At 50.9% G+C, this 23,404-nt stretch overlaps 1 protein-coding gene across 1 annotated transcript in view; it reads left to right on the top strand.

Annotated features, from left to right (window-relative positions):
- hipk3a (homeodomain interacting protein kinase 3a) overlaps nucleotides 1-23,404 on the top strand; it is a 33,560-nt gene extending 10,156 nt beyond the window's left edge. The window contains exons 2-15 of the mRNA XM_083666236.1: nucleotides 5,451-5,574; nucleotides 10,811-10,930; nucleotides 11,777-11,863; nucleotides 13,191-13,375; nucleotides 14,011-14,176; nucleotides 14,756-14,879; nucleotides 15,007-15,119; nucleotides 15,363-15,496; nucleotides 16,510-16,674; nucleotides 17,113-17,487; nucleotides 17,835-17,981; nucleotides 18,409-18,668; nucleotides 22,066-22,196; nucleotides 22,840-23,404. Of these exons, the coding sequence (XP_083522362.1) occupies nucleotides 5,451-5,574; nucleotides 10,811-10,930; nucleotides 11,777-11,863; nucleotides 13,191-13,375; nucleotides 14,011-14,176; nucleotides 14,756-14,879; nucleotides 15,007-15,119; nucleotides 15,363-15,496; nucleotides 16,510-16,674; nucleotides 17,113-17,487; nucleotides 17,835-17,981; nucleotides 18,409-18,668; nucleotides 22,066-22,196; nucleotides 22,840-23,364 (2,656 nt within the window). The 3' untranslated portion in view covers nucleotides 23,365-23,404. The remainder of the gene's footprint in view (nucleotides 1-5,450; nucleotides 5,575-10,810; nucleotides 10,931-11,776; nucleotides 11,864-13,190; nucleotides 13,376-14,010; nucleotides 14,177-14,755; nucleotides 14,880-15,006; nucleotides 15,120-15,362; nucleotides 15,497-16,509; nucleotides 16,675-17,112; nucleotides 17,488-17,834; nucleotides 17,982-18,408; nucleotides 18,669-22,065; nucleotides 22,197-22,839) is intronic.

The following is a 23,404-nucleotide window of genomic DNA, read 5'->3' as shown; positions in this document are numbered from 1 at the left end:
CGGGCAGCTTCTGGAAAGGCAGGTCGCTGCCGAAGCTTTTATCACACTGCCAGAGTTCAGTTATGAACGGTATGCTGTCCCCGCTCTGCTGGGTGTGGGTGCCACCCCCCCCTCCCCACACACACACACACACACAGACACACACACTACGTTCATTTTCTAAATATCATTGTTGGGCAACAACATATTTGGTCAGCTTATTTAGTTATGTAATGAGGTCTGCTTAATGTCGTTCTCTATTTCTATTGGCAGTAGAAGCAGTGTTAAGTTAGTATTCCTGTTTCTAGTCGCTGTTTCTGTTTTAGGACACCGTGGCGTCTGTAAATGTAACATGTGTTAGACTTCCTGCATGTTTGGAGCAATGGAGGTGAAAGACAGGCCCATTTTTAAATGCATGTGTGAGTGGCACTGTAGTGCAGTGGAGGCTGGTGGAGGTAGGAATCGGAAGACAGGCCCATTTTTAAATGCATGGGATGGAAGGATGAATGGTATCAGACACGCGTGTCCCAGCCCCCCCTGGTTCTGGAGGACGTGTCCCAGCCCCCCCTGGTTCTGGAGGACGTGTCCCAGCCCCCCCTGGTTCTGGAGGACGTGTCCCAGCCCCCCCTGGTTCTGGAGGACGTGTCCCAGCCCCCCCTGGTTCTGGAGGACGTGTCCCAGCCCCCCCTGGTTCTGGAGGACGTGTCCCAGCCCCCCCTGGTTCTGGAGGACGTGTCCCAGCCCCCCCTGGTTCTGGAGGACGTGTCCCAGCCCCCCCTGGTTCTGGAGGACGTGTCCCAGCCCCCCCTGGTTCTGGAGGACGTGTCCCAGCCCCCCCTGGTTCTGGAGGACGTGTCCCAGCCCCCCCTGGTTCTGGAGGACGTGTCCCAGCCCCCCCTGGTTCTGGAGGACGTGTCCCAGCCCCCCCTGGTTCTGGAGGACGGGGAAAGTACACCCCTGTTCTGCAGCAGAGATAAGATACCAAGATTAGCTGTCTGGAGGATTCATGTTATTTTTCATGTTACACCCAGTGACCCCTGTTAGGGTGTCTCAACGTTAGTCTGACGTAGTCCAGCACGCTTGGTGATGATCAGCTGTTTAGATTGAGATTATGCATCCCTTGAGGCAGAGTATTCTGGGCCCAGCAGGATGAGAGAACACAATGTCCCAAGAGGCAGTGTGAGAACAGCCCTGGAGTTGGAACGGTTCTCTCCAGTGATGGGGGGGGGGGGGGGGGGGGGGGGAGGAGAAGGACAGAGAAAGGGGGACAGAGAAAGAGAGAGAGGGACAGAGAGAGAGAGAGAGGGACAGAGAAAGAGAGAGAGGGACAGAGAGAGAGAGACAGAGAGAGTGACTGTCTGTCTGTGTCTCCATGGTCCCAGCTGTGCTGCTACTGACATCAGTTGAGGAAACCCTCAGCTCCTCACAGCAACCCCTAACCCCCCCCCCCCCCCTTCCCCCCTCCTCAATCCCCATTCCCCTGACATTCCCCCTTGAGTGTTTATTTTGGTAGTTTAAGTTTAGTTAGGGCTTCAGTGGCCTTACTCACAGGCTTACGGACAGGGGATCAGGCCTTGCTCACACGCTTGTGGAGGACGTGTGCTTTGCTGTTTTCCCCCCTCGAACAGCTGCAGAACTCCCCTCCCCCTCAGGGACACTGATACCAAGGTCTGTGGTCAGTGCTCAGGGTATCTCTGTCCCGCAGGGCAGGCCGGTGGAGGCCGGTGGAGGCCGGGGGAGGCCGGTGGAGGCCGGGGGAGGCCGGTGGAGGGGGAGGCCGGGCGGATCGTTAGAATGCACGGAACGGAATGGGGAACGGCATCAAACGCGTGTTAATTCCTCATTCCGCTCCATGCATTACAGCGGGTCCCGCCCGTCCTCCGATGTCTACCTCCACCAGCCTCCCCTGCTGTCACTGTAGCGTAGATTAGAGGAACCCTCTCTCTGGAGATGAGGGGGTTACCCCCCCGCCCCCTTTTAGAGACTTCCTGTTTCTGTCAGCAGGAAGCAGATTATTTGCGTGTAATCCTCTGTGATGATTTGTTTGACTTGTGTGATACAAGCCAACGTGGTCATGGATCTCTCCGGAAACGACCCCTACTAGTCCACTAGTCCCTTGACTATGGCGTATGTCTGGGAGGATTGGATCGGTAAACAAGCTGTTTCTCGTCCTGACAAGGGCCTTTCTCCTTTGGCAAACTGTAGTCGTTTTTTTTTTTTTTTTTTAACCACGATGGATTACAAAAATGAAGTTTGAAGATGTTATTGGGTTCATGGCAGCGTACATGGGGAAGAGTGGCCCAGAACATGTTGTAATATGACTTGACGGGCTAGAGTGTGAGTGAGCTGAAAGTACACTTTGTACAAGAGTGATATTCCCCTCCCTCTATCCCCCCCCTCTCCTCCTCCTCCTCCTCTATTCCCGTTTTTTAAAGAGCCGTAAAGATTTACTAACGAGGGAATAGAGAAGTCAGTGTGCCTCTGCCCCCGTTGACACCGACCAAGTTGACACCACCTACTCCGACCAAGCCATCGTTTCTATTTTCAGCCTCCAAAAAACTGAAGTTGAAATGTTTTGAGTTTCTCTCTCTTTGTTCCGCCGTCCTTTTGCCTTTACACATTAACTCCACTTCCTGCTCTTTGAGGAGCGACAGGAAATGCTTAATTGTCACTTCCTCCTTCCAACCCGGGGGGGGGGGGGGATAAAAAAAACTCAGCAGATTTCCTGTAAAACCTTTTTTTTATTTTTTTTTATTGTTTAACAGGTGGTGTTAAATAATAAGATTTGCAGTAAAATCTCAGCTGTCTAGAAAATAGATCCACGTCTGTCCGTCTCACCGCCTCTTGACCATCCCATAATACCCTGAGGGTGTGAGACACAACACTGTATGATCCACATCAGTAGAGGCTGGCGGAGGTAGAAATCGGAGGACAGGCACATGTGTCAGACACACTTGTCTGATACCATCCCTCATTCCTTTCCGTGCATCACAATGAGCCCGTCCTCCGATTTTCTACCTCCGCCAGCCTCCCCTGATGCACATAATACTGCACGGTGCAGCAGGCCAACGCTGACCGTCTCCTCAGAAAGCTAATACTGAGCATTCAGACCCCCTGTGGATGTACCAGCAGCTAGGCTAAAGCTGCATGAGCCCTCCAGCTGTCGCAGGCCAGGCCAGGCCAGGGCTGGATATAGAGCTGGATATAGGGCTGGATATAGGCCTAGGTAGAGCACGTATGGATATAGGCCTAGGTAGAGCACGTATGGATATAGGCCTAGGTAGAGCACGTATATCTGCACATATCTGCTCTGTGTGTCTGTGTCTCCCTCCTGTCTCCCTCCTGCTGTGCTGGTTAAGCCAAGCTGTCGACAGGTCAAAATAACCTCCGCTGATGATGCGAGAGGGTGTCCCATGGTTACGATGTCTGATAACTAGGCTGGTGGTGATGATGATGATGATTATTATTATTAGGCGGATGATAATAATAATTATGATTAGACAATGATTTTAGGATGATGATGATGATGATGGTGATTATTAGGCTGCTGCTGCTGAAGATGATGATGATGATGGTGGTTATTAGGCTGCTGCTGCTGAAGATGATGATGATGAGTGTGGTGATTATGATGGTGGTTATTAGGCTGATGATGATGGTGGTGATTAGACTACCTGTAGATGTCTGAAAGATACAGCACGCCCACTCTTCAGATGGTGAAGTAGGACCTTGAAGTTGCTGATTTTCACTTTTCCTTGTTTTGTGACTGAGACGTCTTGGCTTTGTGTTCCAGCCAGGGCTGCTGTACAGTAGCGCTCCCTGGGACTGTGGCTCGTGGGTCAGACTTCACCTCCCGTTTGGCATCTAGTTTAGATAAGTAGCCTATTTGTACCCTGTCACTGGTTTATCACACACACCCTGGCCCTTCTGGGGTTGTTTTTCAGCGTTTAAACACACGCACACACACACGCACACACACACGCACACACACACACACACACACACACACACACACACACACACTCTCACTCTCACACACACACACTGTCTCACACACACTCAAACACACACACACACACACTCTCACTCTCACTCTCACACACACACACACACACACTCAAACACACACACATACACACTCTCACACAAACAGACAGACAGACATTTCCTGTCAGTGGGAGGTAGTTTAGCCGGGGGGGAGAAACGTGTTAAGCGGAGTGATGACAGTTGGTACGTCACCGGCGACCTCGCGTGTCACCCACTAATGGCCTCTCAGCGGCGGCATCACGGTGTCGCTGCGTTGCTACCCACCCACGGTCGCTAGGCAGCAGATGTTTCCTCTGTTGTCAAGGCAGCCGTCGTCGTCGTCGTGCTCCTGCATAGCCTTCGTTCTAAACCGAGAGCTCCGTCTCTGATTGGGTCACGGTTTTAAATGTTAATGGACCCCCCTCCCCGCGGTGTGTGTGTGTGCAGAATCACCCCCCCGATGGCCAACGGCACTCAGGCCTGATTAGATTGTGTGTTTCAGCGTTTGCGCGGGGCTAACATTAGCCTTGTTCTACGCAACCTCTGCGTTTGGGACCTCTGACTTTGTGTGCGTGTGCGCCCTTACTGAAGTTTTCCATAAGATGTGATGTCATTTCCCTGCCCTGGCGTTTTATTTGTGTGTGTTCCATATCCTGCCTCCACTTGAGTAAATCAAGCGCTTTTTTTGCGTGTCAGTGCTCTCTAGTCTGAGAGGACGGTTGCTGAAACTACCTCTGTCCCCTCTAACCTCTCCTCCCTACCCCAGAGCTCCAGACCTCTCTCCTCCTGTTCTTCTGCTCCCTACCCCAGAGCTCCAGACCTCTCTCCTCCTGTTCTTCTCCTCCCAACCCCAGAGCTCCAGACCTCTCTCCTCCTGTTCTTCTCCTCCCTACCCCAGAGCTCCAGACCTCTCTCCTCCTGTTCTTCTGCTCCCTACCCCAGAGCTCCAGACCTCTCTCCTCCTGTTCTTCTCCTCCCTACCCCAGAGCTCCAGACCTCTCTCCTCCTGTTCTTCTCCTCCCTACCCCAGAGCTCCAGACCTCTCTCCTCCTGTTCTTCTCCTCCCTACCCCAGAGCTCCAGACCTCTCTCCTCCTGTTCTTCTCCTCCCTACCCCAGACCTCCATCCCCCTCTCTAACCTCTCTCCTCCTGTTCCTCTCCTCCCTACCCCAGAGCTCCAGACCTCTCTCCTCCTGTTCTTCTCCTCCCTACCCCAGAGCTCCAGACCTCTCTCCTCCTGTTCTTCTCCTCCCTACCCCAGAGCTCCAGACCTCTCTCCTCCTGTTCTTCTCCTCCCAACCCCAGAGCTCCAGACCTCTCTCCTCCTGTTCTTCTCCTCCCAACCCCAGAGCTCCAGACCTCTCTCCTCCTGTTCCTCTCCTCCCTACCCCAGACCTCCATCCCCCTCTCTAACCTCTCTCCTTCTGTTCCTCTCCTCCCTACCCCAGAGCTCCAGAGATCATCCTGGGCCTGCCGTTCTGTGAGGCCATAGACATGTGGTCCTTGGGCTGCGTCATCGCTGAGCTCTTCCTGGGCTGGCCCCTCTACCCAGGAGCGCTGGAGTACGACCAGGTAAGACAACACACCTGTAGACCTAGGCTCTGTAAAGAAACAACCACTAGTCAACACACCTGTAGACCTAGGCTCTGTAAAGAAACAACCACTAGTCAACACACCTGTAGACCTAGGCTCTGTAAAGAAACAACCACTAGCCCCTACTCCCTAGCCCCTACTCCCTAGCCCCTACTCCCTAGCCCCTGCTCCCTAGATTCTATTCCCTAGACACTACTACATATACAGCCATCATACCTGTAGACCAAAGCTCTGTCCAGAAACCACCTCTAGCCCCTGCTCCCTAGCCCCTGCTCCCTAGCCCCTACTCCCTAGCCCCTGCTCCCTAGCCCCTGCTCCCTAGACACTTTGTAAGCCAAGCCAAGCCAAGGCGCTCCACCCACCTCCACGGCCAAAGCAAGCAGGCTGCCAAGAGAGCACTCCTGCCAGAGAGGAAAAACAACCGCCACGTCAAAGGAGAACAATACCGGTGAAACGGACAGAGACGGACCAGCGTAGCAGGGGTTGGAGCTTCTCCAGTACCCTCGTACAACCAGGGTCTCTGATGTCTCTGCATTGTGCTCCTACATGAGGACGGTTAAAGCCTCCCTCCCTCTCTCCCTCCCTCCCTCCCTCAGTGGGTTATTTTCCTATTGAAACCCTGTTTGTTATGCTGGTTAGTTCTCTCCTAACAGGGAGGCTTACGAAATACAAAGTAGCTGATCTGGATAATAATTATACAGGAAATTGGCTTGGGTCTTGGCTTATTATTTCCCACAGACCAATAACTCCACAATTGTGACTTTGAGTCCCCCGGCTTACAGGGGAGACCATGGGAAAGCGTGCATGTGTGCGTGTGCGTGTGTGTGTGTGCGCGCATGTGCGTGCATGGCGGTGAGTGTAGAGAGAGAGAGAGAGAGAGAGAGAGAGAGAGAGAGAGTGAGTGAGTGTATGTGTGTGTGTGTGTGTGTGTGTGTGTGAGAGAGAGAGAGGTGTTTAGGGGACAGGAAAGGGGAGGGGGGGTGTCATATTTGGGTCCAGTGGTCATTTGGACCGTGCCCAGGCCAGGCAGCAGGGCTTTGCTGACCATGGTGAGCCCCCTGACTGCTCCACCACGCCAGCGCTGGGTCCAGTTCCATGCCACACAGCAAAATGTATTTATAAAACCAAAGCCTGATGCTAGACACACACACACACACACACACACACACACACACACACGCGCGCACTTGTGTACGTACTCACACACTCAACACACACGCTGACGCACGCACGCAAACACACACACACACACACTTGCGTACGTACTCACACACTCAATACACACACACTGACGCACGCACGCAAACACACACACACACTACACACACACTCCCCACCCCCCCCCCCCCCCCCCCCCCGGCCTGCACCATCAGCAGGTTCTCACTTCAGTGGTCGCTCTGTGTTTGTGCAGCGTTGTGGCAACCCTGACTGAGTCTCTATAACATCCAAATCATTTAACAGCCATAAACACAGCCAGTTGAACTGGCTGGATCTGGAGCTCACTATGTAGCAGAGAGATGCCGATGAGGGAGGGGGGGGAGCGAGAGAGAGGTAGGGAGGGGGAGGTAGAGAGAGAGAGGTAGGGAGAGGGGGAGGTAGAGAGAGGTAGGGAGAGGGGGAGGTAGAGAGAGAGAGAGAGAGAGGTAGGGGGAGAGAGAGATGGGGGTGAGAGAGAGAGATATGGGGTGAGAGAGATATGGGGAGAGGGAGGGAGAGAGATATGGGGAGAGAGAGAGAGATGGGGTGAGAGAGGGAGGGAGGGAGGGAGAGAGATATGGGGTGAGAGAGAGAGAGATGGGGAGAGGGAGGGAGAGATATGGGGAGAGAGAGGGAGGGAAGGAGGGAGGGAGGGAGGGAGAGAGAGATGGGGTGAGGGAGTTGGTGAAAAACAGGGAGAGGAAGAGAGAGCCCTGGTGTCTCCTGATCTAACCTTATTGCATGCCTGGTCTCGAAGCTCAGATCAGCTCTGAGGCAGAGAGAGCGTTTTGGCTTGGAGAGGGTAGCTGTGGCTAGCCTGGGAGAGATGGGAGCCAGCCAGCTATGACTTGGCTGGGACAGAAGGTAGCTGTGGTTGGCCTGGGGAGATGGGAGCTAGCTAACTAGCTATGGTTTGGCCGGGAGAGGGAGCTATCTAGTTATGTGTGGCCTGGCAGAAGGTAGCTAGCTAGTTATCACTTGGTTGGGATAGGGAGGCGGTGGCTGGCCTGGGAGAGGTGGTACAGTAGTTAGCTAGCTATGGCTTAGCTAGGAGAGAGGGTAACTAACTATGACTTAGCTAGGAGAGAGGGTAACTAGCTATGGCTTAGCTAGGAGAGAGGGTAACTAACTATGACTTAGCTAGGAGAGAGGGTAACTAACTATGACTTAGCTAGGAGAGAGGGTAACTAGCTATGACTTAGCTAGGAGAGAGGGTAACTAACTATGACTTAGCTAGGAGAGAGGGTAACTAACTATGACTTAGCTAGGAGAGAGGGTAACTAACTATGGCTTAGCTAGGAGAGAGGGTAACTAAAAGAGAGGGTAACTAACTATGACTTAGCTAGGAGAGAGGGTAACTAACTATGGCTTAGCTAGGAGAGAGGGTAACTAACTATGACTTAGCTAGGAGAGAGGGTAACTAACTATGACTTAGCTAGGAGAGAGGGTAACTAACTATGACTTAGCTAGGAGAGAGGGTAACTAGCTATGACTTAGCTAGGAGAGAGGGTAACTAACTATGACTTAGCTAGGAGAGAGGGTAACTAAAAGAGAGGGTAACTAACTATGACTTGGCTAGGAGAGAGGGTAACTAACTATGACTTAGCTAGGAGAGAGGGTAACTAAAAGAGAGGGTAACTAACTATGACTTAGCTAGGAGAGAGGGTAACTAACTATGACTTAGCCTTTCTGAGAAAGAGGCTCTACTGGCTTTCCTGTCAGGGACAGATGCTAACATGCAGCTCTCCTTGTCTTTGTTCCTCTGTCAACAGCGTCACTCCCAAGAGAGATCTGGTGTCAACACATGTAACAATATAGTCTGGTTGCTTGTCATTGTGATGATTGTGAGCAACAATGACGATAAAGTTATCCATTTTTACTTGACTAATTTAATTAGATGGCCTTGACCAACCTGAACTGCATAGGGCACAGGGTTCTTTGCTTGGTAGAGTTCCCAGGGTTCTTTGCTTGGTAGAGTTTCCTGGGTTCCTTGTGCTTTTATCTACCTTCCCTACGTGGTATCGGAAAGGTTGCCATGGCGTTTTAGGAGCAGAGTACGTCTGTCCTTGGCACTTCAAATCCTCTCGGTGCGTCTGCGTCGTGGCCGAGCAGCAAAGGTTGAAGAAGCGTCTGATGACCCTCTCTCCTGACACGACGCTGACTAAGCCAGGGTGAATCACTCTCACATGAGCTCCTTCAGAAGATGTCTGTGTGTCTTCAGGCACAGACCTCATTGTACAACGCAGGCCAGCAGTGAACCAAGTCCATCGGAGGGTAACCTCCAAGTCACCTTACGATTAGCTTGAATTATAAGAGACGCACGCATGCACACACACACACACACACACGCACACACACACACACTCACTCTGGTTAATGCATAAGTGTCTTTCTCCTGGTGAGATGTTTGGGAGGGCAGGAATACCACTGTGTCTCTGTCAGGGTCCTAGTGGAGGGTGACAGAATGTCTTTAATGGGAAATGTGCTTGACACCTCAGTGTCACACACACACACACACACACACACACACACACACACACTGTACACAAAGCACACATCACACAGGGCTTCCCAGGCAGACCGGCAGGGGCTGTCTCCATATGCCATCTCCTGCAGTGCTGATCTGCACCTATCACTGTTCTGCTTCTTCTAACCAATCCTCTGTCAGTGGAATTGGTACTTTAGGAAATAGTGTTACGTTATTTTTCATGGGAGAAAAACTATACCGGTCTGAATGGATATTTGATTGATTGATTGATTGATTGATAAGTGAATGCTGTGGATCTGGAGAAGTATGTTTGGAGGTGAAGTGTCCTGGAAGCTCAGTGTGTGCTTCGCTGAGATGAGCTTCTTAAAGGACCTGAGACGTGGGTGAATGATGTCCTGTCGCAGTTATGGACGAGTGGGTTCTAGAGCGAGATGGAAAATGTTTCCTATTCTATAATACTCTCATTTCCTCCCCCTCCTCTCTCTCTCTCCCCCTCTCTTTCTCTCTCTCTCCCCCTCTCTCTTTCACTCTCTCTTTCTCTCTCTTTCTCTTTCTCTCTCCCCTCTCTCTTTCACTCTCTCTCTCTCCCCCTCTCTCTTTCACTCTCTCTTTCTCTCTCTCTCTTTCTCTTTCTCTCTCTCCCTCTCTCTTTCTCTCTCTCCCCCTCTCTTTCTCTCTCTCCCCCTCTCTCTTTCACTCTCTCTCTCTCTCTCTCCCCCTCTCTCTCTCTCTTTCACTCTCTCTCTCCCCCTCTTTCTCTCTCTCCCCCTCTCTCTTTCACTCTCTCTCTCTCTCTCCCCCTCTCTCTCTCTCTCCCCCTCTCTCTTTCACTCTCTTTCTCTCTATTCTCCCTCCCTCTCGCTTTTTCTCTCTCTTCCCCCCCTCTCCCCCCCTCTATCTTTCTTCCCCTTCTCTCCTTCTCTCTCCCTGTTCGACGACACAAGCCTTCGGCACAAGTAGCCTAGCCCCTACCCAGAGACGGTTTGATCTGAGGCAATATTCTGTGCAACAAGCCGCACAACCAGACACCAAAGATCCTTCCTGGCAAGAGCCCTCAAGCTAAGCAAGTGACATTCTCCGTCACTGGAGTCATTTTGATATGCCTATTCTTTTTATATTTGCTGTGTGTTGACTCATTTGCTGATGCACTGCACCGTCCGTATACAGAACGGGTAGATCGATTATTTATGTTTACCTGTTTTAAAAATTGTGTTTGTGACATCACATGTTGTGTGTCTTCTGCAGATGTACCAAGATGTTCAAATAAACTTAAACCTAAACTCCCTCCATCTCTCCCTCCCTCCTTCCCTCCCTCCTTCCCTCCCTCCTCCCCTCTCTCCTTCCCTCCCTCCTTCCCTCCCTCCTCCCCTCTCTCCTTCCCTCCCTCCTTCCCTCTCTCCTTCCCTCCCTCCTTCCCTCCCTCCTTCCCTCTTCTCCTTCCCTCTCTCCTTCCCTCCCTCCTTCCCTCTTCTCCTTCCCTCTCTCCTTCCCTCCCTCCTTCCCTCTCTCCTTCCCTCCCTCTCTCGGTAGATCCGCTACATCTCCCAGACTCAGGGGCAGCCGGGGGAGCAGCTGCTCAACGTGGGGACCAAGACGTCCCGCTTCTTCTGCAAAGAGTCTGACTCACCCTACGCTGCCTGGAGAATCAAGGTACACACACACACACACACACTATATACACATATATAGTCTGACTCACCCTTCCCTGCCTGGAAAATCAAGGTACACACACACTCATCACACCCTCCTTCCCCTTATCTTCAAAACACGGTTATGGTGGAACATGAAAACATCCTGTACTAATTATTATTTATTTATTTTCTTCTAATTTGGCCTACGATTCCGCCTTATTCCCATTCTACTGCGTCCCTTATTCCCATTCTACTGCGTCCCTTATTCCCATTCTACTGTGTCCTTTATTCCCATTCTACTGCGTCCCTTATTCCCATTCTACTGCGTCCCTTATTCCCATTCTACTGTGTCCCTTATTCCCATTCTACTGTGTCCTTTATTCCCATTCTACTGCGTCCTTTATTCCCATTCTACTGCGTCCCTTATTCCCATTCTACTGCGTCCCTTATTCCCATTCTACTGTGTCCCTTATTCCCATTCTACTGTGTCCCTTATTCCCATTCTACTGTGTCCTTTATTCCCATTCTACTGCGTCCCTTATTCCCATTCTACTGTGTCCCTTATTCCCATTCTACTGTGTCCTTTATTCCCATTCTACTGCGTCCCTTATTCCCATTCTACTGTGTCCCTTATTCCCATTCTACTGTGTCCTTTATTCCCATTCTACTGCGTCCCTTATTCCCATTCTACTGTGTCCCTTATTCCCATTCTACTGCGTCCCTTATTCCCATTCTACTGTGTCCCTTATTCCCATTCTACTGTGTCCCTTATTCCCATTCTACTGTGTCCTTTATTCCCATTCTACTGTGTCCCTTATTCCCATTCTACTGTGTCCTTTATTCCCATTCTACTGTGTCCCTGCAGACGACAGAGGAGCATGAGAAGGAGACGGCGCTGAAGTCAAAAGAGGCCAGGAAGTACATCTTCAGCTGTCTGGATGACATAGCACACGTGAGTACCGGGTCACGACTGGGCTGTCTCAGCGTTTCAGGCCTGAGGTGCGTCCTCCGCGTTTCTCTACTCCCATACAATGTCTGAGGTGTGTCCTCTGCGTTTCTCTACCCCTGTACAAGGCCTGAGGTGGTGTCCTTGTGTCTTTGATTATTATTATTATTTTTTTTATTTTATTTTTATTGATTATAATTACAGTTGTTCTATTCATTATTGTGATATGGTTGTGCTGAACTGTCAAAGCACTTAGAGCTCCATAGTCTGTATGAAAGGTGATATGCAAATAAAGTTGTTATTATTATTATTATTGTATGGGGAGCAGGGGAGGCTGGCGGAGGTAGAAATCGGAGAATGGGCTCATTGTAACGCAGGGAAGGAGGAACGGTGTCAAACACGTGTATTTGATACCGTTCCTCATTCCGTTCCGTGCATCACAACGGATCCGTCCTCCGTTTTCTACCTCCGAAGGGATCAGTAAAACCAAGGTTATGGATTTTTTTAATTCTTTAAGTTTTCATTAGTATTATTTTTTTTAAATCTTCAACAGCTCTTGCACCCAGCGTGACGTCTATGACAATTACATCTTAATCAGCATTGATTTTTCCAATTAATTCAAGTTAAAAAAATAAATTAAAAAAATAAAATGTTTTATATAAATTCTATTAAACTTCAATAGCTTTTAAACACAGTGGGACATGTCTATGACAATTAAATGTTTTTAATCAGGGCCAGAAGGAGAAAAATCTACAACTTTTATTTTTTTAGTTAGTTCAAGTTTTTTTAAATGTATTTTTTAATTATTTTTTAAATCCTCAATAGCTCTCAAGTTAAAACGACTTTTTAACATTCCCTATAGTTCCATTGCACACAGATGTTTCTAGGTCCATCAGAGTACCTTGACCCAGATAATTCTGGATTTTTCATAATGCAATCATAGCCACGCCACTGTGTTCAGAAGCCCTGGGGAGAACCCTGCAGACATTCACGTCCCTCCTTCTCCCTCCTCCTCCCTCCCTCTCCCTCTTCTCCCTCCTCCTCCCTCCCTCTCCCTCCCTCTCCCTCCTTCTCCCTCCTTCTCCCTCCTTCTCCCTCTTCTCCCTCCTCTCCCTCCTTCTCCCTCTTCTCCCTCCTTCTCCCTCCCTCTCCCTCTTCTCCGTCCTTCTCCCTCCTCCTCCCTCCTTCTCCCTCCTCCTCCCTCCTTCTCCCTCCCTCTCCCTCCTCCTCCACCTCCTCCTCCTCCTCCCTCCCTCTCCCTCCCTCTCCCTCTTCTCCTCCTCCCTCCTCCTCCCTCCTTCTCCCTCCTCCTCTCCCTCCTCCCTGCGTGCAGGTGAACCTGGTGTTGAACATGGAGGGCAGCGACCTGCTGGCAGAGAAGGGTGACCGGAGGGAGTTTGTGAGCCTGCTGAAGACCATGCTGCTGATCGACGCTGAGAAGAGGATCGCCCCCTCCGACGCCCTGAACCACCCCTTCGTCACCATGCAGCACCTGCTGGATTACCCACACAGCAATCAGTATGTCCTACCTTACCCTGTACTGTACCTGTCAAACTACAGCAATCAGTATGTCCTACCTTACCCTGTACTGTACCTATCAAACTACAGCAATCAGTATGTCCTACCTTACCCTGTACTGTACCTGTCAAACTACAGCAATCAGTAGGTCCCTCCTACCTTAGCCTGTACTGTACCTGTCAAACTATAGCAATCAGTATCACCTATCTACCTTATCCTGTACTGTACCTATCAAACTACAGCAGTCAGTATCACCTATCTACCCTAACCTGTACTGTACCTATCAAACTATAGCAGTCAGTATGTCCTACCTTATCCTGTACTATACCTATCAAAGCAATCAGTATGACCTGTCTACCTTATCCTGTACCCAGAGCCACATACACCTCTACCCTCCATCTGTGTAACCACAGCAAACAGTGTCTCCTCTACCTTCCACTACACCTCCCACCCAACTACAGCACCGTCCTCACAACTGTTGTAATGAAACCTGTTCCCTGTTGAACGGGCTCTTGCTCGTAGATCCAACTCCTCACCGTCCCGTCTCCCCCCCCCCTCCTCCCTCCAACACCTCCTCACCGTCCCGTCTCCCCCCCCCTCGTTCTCTTCCTCGTTCTCTTCCTCGTCCTCTCCAGCGTCCAATCGTGTTTCCACATCATGGACGTCTGTCACTCGCGGCCCAACACGTACGACACGATGAACCGCAACAAGGCCCCGGCGTTCCCCCGGCCCCCCGTCCCCTCCAACGCCCCCGCAGGCCTGCCCCTGGCCTTCAACAAGATGGCCTCCGTTCACTCTCAGGTGAGGCCCGCTCCTGTCGGACAGCAGGAATGTGTTTGTGGTGGAGAAGGTTTGCATAGGGTTTGGTTTCTACTGAATTGACAGTGTCACCGAAAAGCCACTGGACACTGGACACCAGTGGAGGCTGGCGGAGGTAGACATCGGAGGACGGGCTCATTGTTGCACTATTGCTATTGTATATTATATTGTATTGCTGATTTGTTGATTGCTGTCGACTGTTGTTGTCGAGCGAGGAGCAAGATCCCAAAGCATTTTAAATGTCAGTTACAGCTGTACGTGATGTTCATGACAAATAAAATTAGATTTTATTTGATTTAATTGTAAAGCATTATACTGGGCCTGTCCTCCAATTTCTGCCTCTGCTCCTTTTTTTCTTTTCCATCTTACGTATTACAAATAGATGAGATACCAACTTGACTTCGAGATTGACCTCTCATTGAACCAATATCGCCACCTACTGGAAGGTTTACGCCACTGCGTTGTACTCAAGCAGTTATAATTCAATTCAATCTGAAATGAATCGCTAACAGAGAATCGATACTATAACACCCCTTCCCCCGCCCCCCTCCCTCCACACAGGCCATGACACAGTCAGCCCCCTCTGTGATGCACCCTGGGATGGCGCTGCAGACAGGAAACAGTCAGTTCGGCTGCAATGACTCCTTCCAGCCCGCCCTCATCCTCTGCCCCCCTAACATGCAAGGTAAGGGAGCTTCCCAGAAGACATTCAGAACAATCCCAAATCAAGACTGGGTTTCAGTCGCACAGGACGTGCTGATGTGTCCATGCTCATGTCTGATGAGATGTTGTGCACCTCTTGTTTGTTGCAGGTAACCCCAACCAGCCGCCTGGGTATTCCGTAAGGATGGACAGCACCATCCCACTGGTGACCCAAGCCCCTCCCATGCAGCCCCTACAGATGAGGCCAGGGGTCATGGCACAGGTGAGACAGTCACAACCTGACATGGTGATGTCTGACACTGTACTTCAGGGTTCTAGAAAAATCCTTTGTCTAGCATTGTGACTGCCAATGGCCCGTGGTCCGAGCATTGATTACTTTATCTTATGATGACTGATGGACAGATGAGTCACTTACTTAAACAAATGTATCTGCTAAATGCCATACATGTAAATGTAAAAATGTAACCTAACAAATCGATTGGTCTTCCGTGTTTGTGTCCTGCAGCCGTGGCCCAGCCGAGGCCAGCAGATCCTGGTCCCGGCCTGGCAGCAGGTGGCCCCCCCTCCCCCTCCCCCTCCTCCACCCACCTCTCTGGCATCTGACACTGTGGCTGGCCCACAGAGGATCAGCGACTGGGGGTGAGCTACTCGCTCTGTGCTTGATTAGAAATGTCTTGTGTAGAGTCTTTGCGATGCTCCGTTCTACACGGGAGATGCACGCGCTGCCTGTTCTACATCATATGTTTTTATCTGAAAGTTCTGTACACAAGCTTGTTTGAGAAAGGTGTGCCCACCGTAGCCTTCTTCTCTGAGTGAATCAATAACCTAAGATAAGAAACAAAACATGAGCACACTGGCTTTTCTTGCTACACCAAATGCTCCACATCTACAGCACCAGTCAAAGGTTTGGACACACCTTGCCAAGAGTGTGCAAAGCTGTCATCAAAGCAAAAGGTGGCTACTTTGAAGAATCTAAAATATAAAACATATTCTGGTTTGTTTAACACTTTTTTTGTTTACTACATCATTCCATATGTGTTCCTTCATAGTTTTGATGTCTTCAATATTAATCTACAATGTAGAAAATAATAAAAAATAAATGAGAAGGTGTGTCCAAACTTTTGACTGGTCCTGTATGTTTCTATTTGAAAGTTCTGTACACAAGCTTGTTTGAGAAAGGTTTGCCCACCGTAGCCTTCTTCTCTGAGTGAATCAATAACCTTTAGATAAGAAACAAAACTTGAGCACACTGGCTTTTCTTGCAACAACAAATGCTCCACATCTCTGTGGAAAGATAGTGACTGAATACTACTCTGACATGTGAACGTATGTTTAGCACAAACTTGACTTCTACCTCTTGTGTGAAAATCACAACGATCACTGGAGGAACGGGAAGTATGGTAAAGTATGCAGGTTTCACCAGGCTTTGTTACTCAGACCTCCCAGGTACCTCCAAGCAGCCAGGAGAACTCAGTACGCACTTCACATTTAACAGACTTGAGTTTGGAACGGCACTTGATCACATGACCGCGCGCGCCCATACTTGGGTACACGCTCTCGATAAGAACGCATGAAGAACTCCATTTTGGAACCTCACGTCTGGGGACGTAGAGGGAACGCGCTGACTTCCTGTTGTTTTTGCGTCCCGACAGGAAGGTGCGTCCTCACAGCAACCACTACGGATCCATGATACCTCAGACTCTCCTGACCAATCAGATGACCATGTCAGCTCATCAACCAATCAACATTGGCATAGCTCACGTGGTGTGGCCGCAGCCCGCCGCCAACAAGAGGAACAGGCACAGCCAACACAACAGGTGAGAAGACCTCTTGGAATATAATATAACATACGCCATTTAGCTGATGCTTTTATCCAAAGCGACTGACATTGCAGTGAGTTCATACATTCATACATTTCAGTATATATGGACCCACAGCCTAAGCGATGTTAGCACCATGCTCTACCAACTGAGCCACAGAGGACCACGTTTTGTGTGGGTATGCTCAGATCATAGTTCGGAATACCACACGACACATGACAAGGAGGTAACGTAATCAGTAATCAAATGAATAAAGCGGAATTCGGGCCCTCCAGCTACCTGACAGGAACATTGTCGGGCAGGTGACGGACAAGCGGTCCTCTGTGGCTCAGTTGGTAGAGCATGGCGCTAACAACGCTTAGGTTGTGGGTTTGATTCCCAATAAAAAATAACTCTTAAAAGAAAATACATGTCTTGTTTCTCTCCCCCAATCAGGAGCATGAACTACACCCACAACAACAGCGACGTCCACATCGCGATGTGCCGGACTCCAAACATGGCCGCCACAGTGGGACACACGACGGGAGGGGGCGGGTCCCAGGAAGAGAGACCCGCAGCGGTGGAGCAGGAAGTGGAGCAGGAACGACGGCGGAGACGCGACGAAGAGGAGGACGAGGACGAGGAAGAGGAAGAGGAGGTGAGCTGTTGTAAGGCGGGGCAGGACTCTGACTCTGTGCAGCTGGACATAGCCCACAATAAGCAGCGGGAGTCCGTCGTCATCGGCGACATGCCCAGCCCCACCCTCAGCGTGATCAGCCTGATCAGCGACACGGACGAGGAGGAGTCAGCCCAGCGGTGCCACATGAGAGAGTGAGTGACGCTATTGTAACCATGGAGATAGAATGATGCCTGCCGGTGTACGCCATTTGAATGGGACATTCTGTCCGTTCTACTCTATTCTGTTTCTATGATTATGCCACAGTCACATCGGGGCAAAGGACCCGTTTTTAATTCATGCACACAAAGAGCCCAGACGCAGTGGGACGTAAGCTTACGTAAACACACTGCTTATGCTTCGTTTCATGCGGTGAATAGCATTCACCCACCCGTTACACCGTCCTAGCCCTTGTTAGCGTTTCTCCAGGGGCCAACAGAGTTTGGAGTGTTTTGCCCAGTGGATTGAGTCAGTGTTCCCTTGGATGCCCCCTGTGCTGTAGGTGTAAGGGCAGCCCGGACTGTGAGGCGTGTAAGGGGACGCTGGACCTGGAGAGGGTGTGTTCCCTAAGCAGTCCAGACAGCACCCTCAGTACCAGCTCCTCCGCCTCAGTACAGTCCAGCCCCTCCCCCTGCAAGAGACCCAACAGGTACAGCACTGTCTGCCTCCGTGTTCTACCTCACTGTCTGCCTCTGTGTACTACCTCACTGTGTACTACCTCACTGTGTACTACCTCGCTGTCTGTCTCCGTGTACTACCTCACTGTCTGTCTCCGTGTACTACCTCACTGTGTACTACCTCACTGTCTGTCTCCGTGTACTACCTCACTGTGTACTACCTTACTGTCTGTCTCTGTGTACTACCTCACTGTCTGTCATCGTGTTCTACCTCACTGTGTTCTACCTCACTGTGTTCTACCTTACTGTCTATCACATTTACACTGTTTTTTTCCCCCGAACTTCCAACCATTACGTGTTGTAGCATCACAATAAATCTACTTTGAAAACCACCTTAATCATGAGTACTGCAGCAATTTCCGTAGCTCTGATTGCGATTGCTCTTGTCTGGTTTCCCAGCATGTCTGAGGACGACGGACACGAGAGTGGCTGTGACACGGTCGACGGCTCCCCCGCCTCCGACTCCAGCCAGAGCCACAGCCCCTACCTGGAGAGCCGTTACCTAGGCAACCAGAACCACCAGGCCTCCCTGGCGATGACGGGCCGCACCATGGCCCCTGAGAGGGAGGCCAGGAAACCCCCCGTGAGGACCATGGTGGTTCCTCCCATGAGGGTGCAGAACAACAACTCCATCACCCAGGATCACACGGGCAGAAACGGTCAGTAGCCCTTCTGTCGAGCAGGACGGCGGCGCTGTCTTACTGTGTTAAGAGGCAGGACGACTGTGTGGTTCCTGATGTGTGTTACTGTGGTTCCTGATGTGTGTTACTGTGGTTCCTGATGTGTGTTACTGTGGTTCCTGATGTGTGTTACTGTGGTTCCTGATGTATGTTACTGTGGTTCCTGATGTGTGTTACTGTGGTTCCTGATGTGTGTTACTGTGGTTCCTGATGTGTGTTACTGTGGTTCCTGATGTGTGTTACTGTGGTTCCTGATGTGTGTTACTGTGGTTCCTGATGTGTGTTACTCAGATGAACTGGTTTGACGTGAATTATGTTGTGGCGTCTGGTCTGAGGTCTCAGGGTCTCTTCCGACAGTACCTAGGCTGTTCCATACAGTACCTAGGCTGTTCCATACAGTACCTAGGCTGTTCCATACGTTACCTCCTTGTGTTTGTTTAGAAGAGTTCAACAAATCAGATTTGACTGTCGACGGTGACAGTCCACTAGGACGAGGTTACGAGGGCAACCTCCACCTGTCCTGTCACCTGTCACCTGTCCTGTCACCTGTGTACCTGTATGCACCTGTGCTGATGTCTACCTTTGCAGGTCATGTGGGCGTGGCCAGGGAGCACTACACCTTAGTTGGTCAGAGAGCCTATCACAGGTGACCGTGGGTTACAGGCACCGGGCAGGTGACTCTGTCGCTGTGCTGGTACCCTGTTAACGAGTGAACTGTCTCTGGTGTGGTCTCCTCCGCTGTCCTGTTCCCTTCTCTCTCTGGTGTGGTCTCCTCCGCTGTCCTGTTCCCTTCTCTCTCTGGTGTGGTCTCCTCCGCTGTCCTGTTCCCTTCTCTCTCTGGTGTGGTCTCCTACACTGTTCTGTTCTGTCCTGTTCCCTTCTCTCTCTGGTGTGGTCTCCTGTCCTGTCCTGTCCTGTTCCCTTCTCTCTCTGGTGTGGTCTCCTCCGCTGTTCTGTTCTGTCCTGTTCCCTTCTCTCTCTGGTGTGGTCTCCTGTCCTGTTCTGTCCTGTTCCCTTCTCTCTCTGGTGTGGTCTCCTGTCCTGTTCTGTCCTGTTCCCTTCTCTCTCTGGTGTGGTCTCCTGTCCTGTTCTGTCCTGTTCCCTTCTCTCTCTGGTGTGGTCTCCTGTCCTGTTCTGTCCTGTTCCCTTCTCTCTCTGGTGTGGTCTCCTGTCCTGTTCTGTCCTGTTCCCTTCTCTCTCTGGTGTGGTCTCCTGTCCTGTTCTGTCCTGTTCCCTTCTCTCTCTGGTGTGGTCTCCTGTCCTGTTCTGTCCTGTTCCCTTCTCTCTCTGGTGTGGTCTCCTGTCCTGTTCTGTCCTGTTCCCTTCTCTCTCTGGTGTGGTCTCCTGTCCTGTTCTGTCCTGTTCCCTTCTCTCTCTGGTGTGGTCTCCTGTCCTGTTCTGTCCTGTTCCCTTCTCTCTCTGGTGTGGTCTCCTGTCCTGTTCTGTCCTGTTCCCTTCTCTCTCTGCCAAACCTGATGGATATGTCTTTTTCTTTTCCTCTTCCTCCAGTTCATCTTGGTGTGTTTATTTTTGTTTTGTTTTCATGTGTCACTTTTATAAGAAATGGCTTTTATGGTGGAGTCAGCGATTTTTGGTCGCATTGACGATATTCCCAACGGGGGGGAGGGGAGGCTGGTGGAGGTAGAAACAAATCGGAGGATCGTCTCATTGCTATGCATGGAATGGGAACAAATCACGCGCGTTAGATCCGATCCCTGATTCCGTCCCACGCATTACAATGAGCCCCGTCCTCCGATTTGCTTTTTTTTTTTTCCTACCTCCGCCAGCCTCCCCTGATTCCCCAACCATTTTTGCAACCACACAGAGCTGTTGTTGTGATGCACATGGCCTCCCTCTGACATGATCGAACCTGAACAATCCATCTGCACCGTCAGACACACAGACCCGGTTTGGAACTACGGATCGTTCTAGAATGTTCATGTACAGTACACAGCATCATAGAGGGGGGGGGGGGTAGCATTGGAGCTGTAGAGAGAGGCTTCTAAATGCACTGCAAATCATTCTTTATGTGAACATGTATTAATTGTGTGTGTGTGTGTGTGTGTGTGTGATGACTTGTACTTCCTTCACCCATTGAAGCAGATAACCAGAGCGGTACTTTAGAAGAGTGACGCCAATGAATGACGTCAATTTTCTATTGGCTAACGCTTGCGGAGACTCAGATAGTTAATTATTGATTCACGCAAACCGATGGAGCAAGTTGCCAGGCAACCGCTTGCTTGCCTGGCTGGCCAGACAGACAAATATTGCTAGGTTAGGGGTTTTAATTTTCTAAATGAATCGATACTGCATTTTCAACCGTGAAACCTCTTGGTGATGCTGAAACGTTGTGTGGTTAAACCAGTTGAAGAGAGATGTTTCAAATGTGTGGTGGTTTTAATTGTTTTAACTTGAAATTAGCCATGACGTTTTGGGGCTGAAACTATAAACCTATTTCCGTCCACCATTTCGTCCCTGTCTAAAGTCCCCCGCGTTCCTACTTCTCCTGCATTCCGTTGTGGAACCTAGATTGGCTGAATCAGGAAGGAATTTCTGGAACAATTTGAAGCCCCCAGTAATTTCCCTGGCACCACTCTTCAAACGTACCGCTCTGAGACGGCCTGTGATGTCACGGAGGATTGTTCTCCCCCTCTCTGTCTGATGTGGGACGTATGTTAGTGCCACTTAGTTTCTCAGAAGGGCTTCAATCCCATCTATCTATCTGTCTGTCTGTCTGTCTGTCTGTCTGTCCACCATCTGTTGTATAGAAGCCTTGGATGTGGTGCCAAGTAGAACCTCTCTCTAGTGGGCCTCTGTGATGATGATGAAACACATACTGTCTGCTCTGACTAATGGCCTTCAGTACCGGGAGCCTAGAGGATCCATATCATTTACACTGTACCAGCCAAAGTGTGTGTCTGCGCGTGTGTGTGTCTGTGCGTGTGTGTCTGTGCGTGTGTGTCTGTGCGTGTGTGTCTGTGCGTGTGTGTCTGTGCGTGTGTGTCTGTGCGTGTGTGTGTGTAGAGGCGTGTGTGTGTGTGTGTGTGTGTGTGTGTGTTTATTCCAGTTGTGTGTAGAAGTGTGTGTAGAGGTGTGTGTGTGTGTTTATTCCAAGTGTGTGTAGAAGTGTGTGTAGAGGTGTGTGTGTGTGTGTTTATTCCAGCAAGGCATGCTCTTGTTTCCAGTGGGTCCCTCATGTAGATGACTCACTGCAGTCCCTCTGGCCTGTCTGTTCCATCGTGACCCTGCTGTCTCTCTGGCCTGTCTGTTCCATCGTGACCCTGCTGTCTCTCTGGCCTGTCTGTTCCATCGTGACCCTGCTGTCTCTCTGGCCTGTCTGTTCCATCGTGACCCTGCTGTCTCTCTCTCCCCACAGCCTTGGAGTCATCGTGCCAGTCCAAAGGGCTCTGCGCCCCTGGACGGCTGAGCCACCACTCCGCCCCCTTCCATCCCCCCCGGCAACAGAAGATGACCGCATTCCAGCAGCAGCCCCTAGGCTTCGGACAGGTCAGCCCCCCCACCCCAGACACCCCCAACCCCCCCCAGTTGTGGTCATGTGTTTGGTGGTGTCTCTTCCAGGGTTTGGCTGAGATGGTTTAGCCGCTCCATCTTGGCAGCGGTGTGTTCTGCACCAGTACACACACACACACACGCACACACACACACACGCATGCACACACACACAAAAGCAGTTCCATCATGGGGAAAATTCTAAAGTTATTCAACATTTGGAAAAGTTAACCAGTTTAATTTAATTTTTGGTGTTTTAAAATAGGTCCTCTCCTTCTTGTGATCCTAAATGTAGTGTCAGTGGTTTAACTCACCAACTGCCAAAGAGTTCCGGAACACTCACCATCTAGAGTGCCGAGTGTTCTATGTGGTATTTTACCTAGCAACAACGCTCTGATTGGCTACAACATGTAGCGTCATCATTTATGCATCATTTATTTATCATTTATGAATCATTTATCATTTAAGTCACCCGTGGCACTCTAGAATGAACTCCATTCACCCTTGACACGAAATGAGTTAACCAGTTTAATTACATTTTTGGTGTTTTTAAAAATAGGTCCTCTCCTTCTTCCGATCCTAAATGTATTGTTAGTGGTTTAACACGTCCCCCCCCCCCTCCCCCCCTCCCCCCCCTCAGGTCCAGCACTACGGCTCCTGCCACAAGGAGTGGAATGGCAACTATGGGCCCCGCCGGCCCCACGCCTACATCCCTCCTACGGTGCACGGCCATGCCTTCACCCTGCAGCCCCACAGCAGCCCCACCCACACCACCGCGGCGCCCCTCCACCACCCCCACCCCCACCCCCAGGCTACGGCCCTGCTCTCCTACCCCCCTCCCTCGGGGGTCCACCACCACCACCACCTCCACCACCTGGCCTCTCCCTGCGGCCAGCGGCCCGTCCTGCAGCCCGCCTACAGCATCCCCCACCCGGGCGGCATCGTCCACCAGGTCACGGTGGGCATCAACCACCACCACCACCACCACCGGCTGCTGCCCTCGCCCAACATGCTGCCCCACCCCCACCCCCACCCCCACCCCCACCAGCACCAGCACCCGCAGGGCCAGTTCAAGCCTCTGTTTCCCCCACACTCCTACATCGCCTCTCCTGCCTACACCTTCCCCCTCAGCCCCACCAAACTCAACCAGTACGCCTACATCTGAGACCCGCGGGACGCCCGGGGCACAGGGGCAGCTGTGGGGG

The sequence above is a fragment of the Argentina silus genome (assembly GCF_951799395.1).
Source record: "Argentina silus genome assembly, chromosome: 3".
In the NCBI taxonomy this organism is placed as follows: domain Eukaryota; kingdom Metazoa; phylum Chordata; class Actinopteri; order Argentiniformes; family Argentinidae; genus Argentina; species Argentina silus.
Note: the sequence above shows the minus strand (reverse complement) of the source record. Positions and strands in the feature narration are given on the sequence as shown.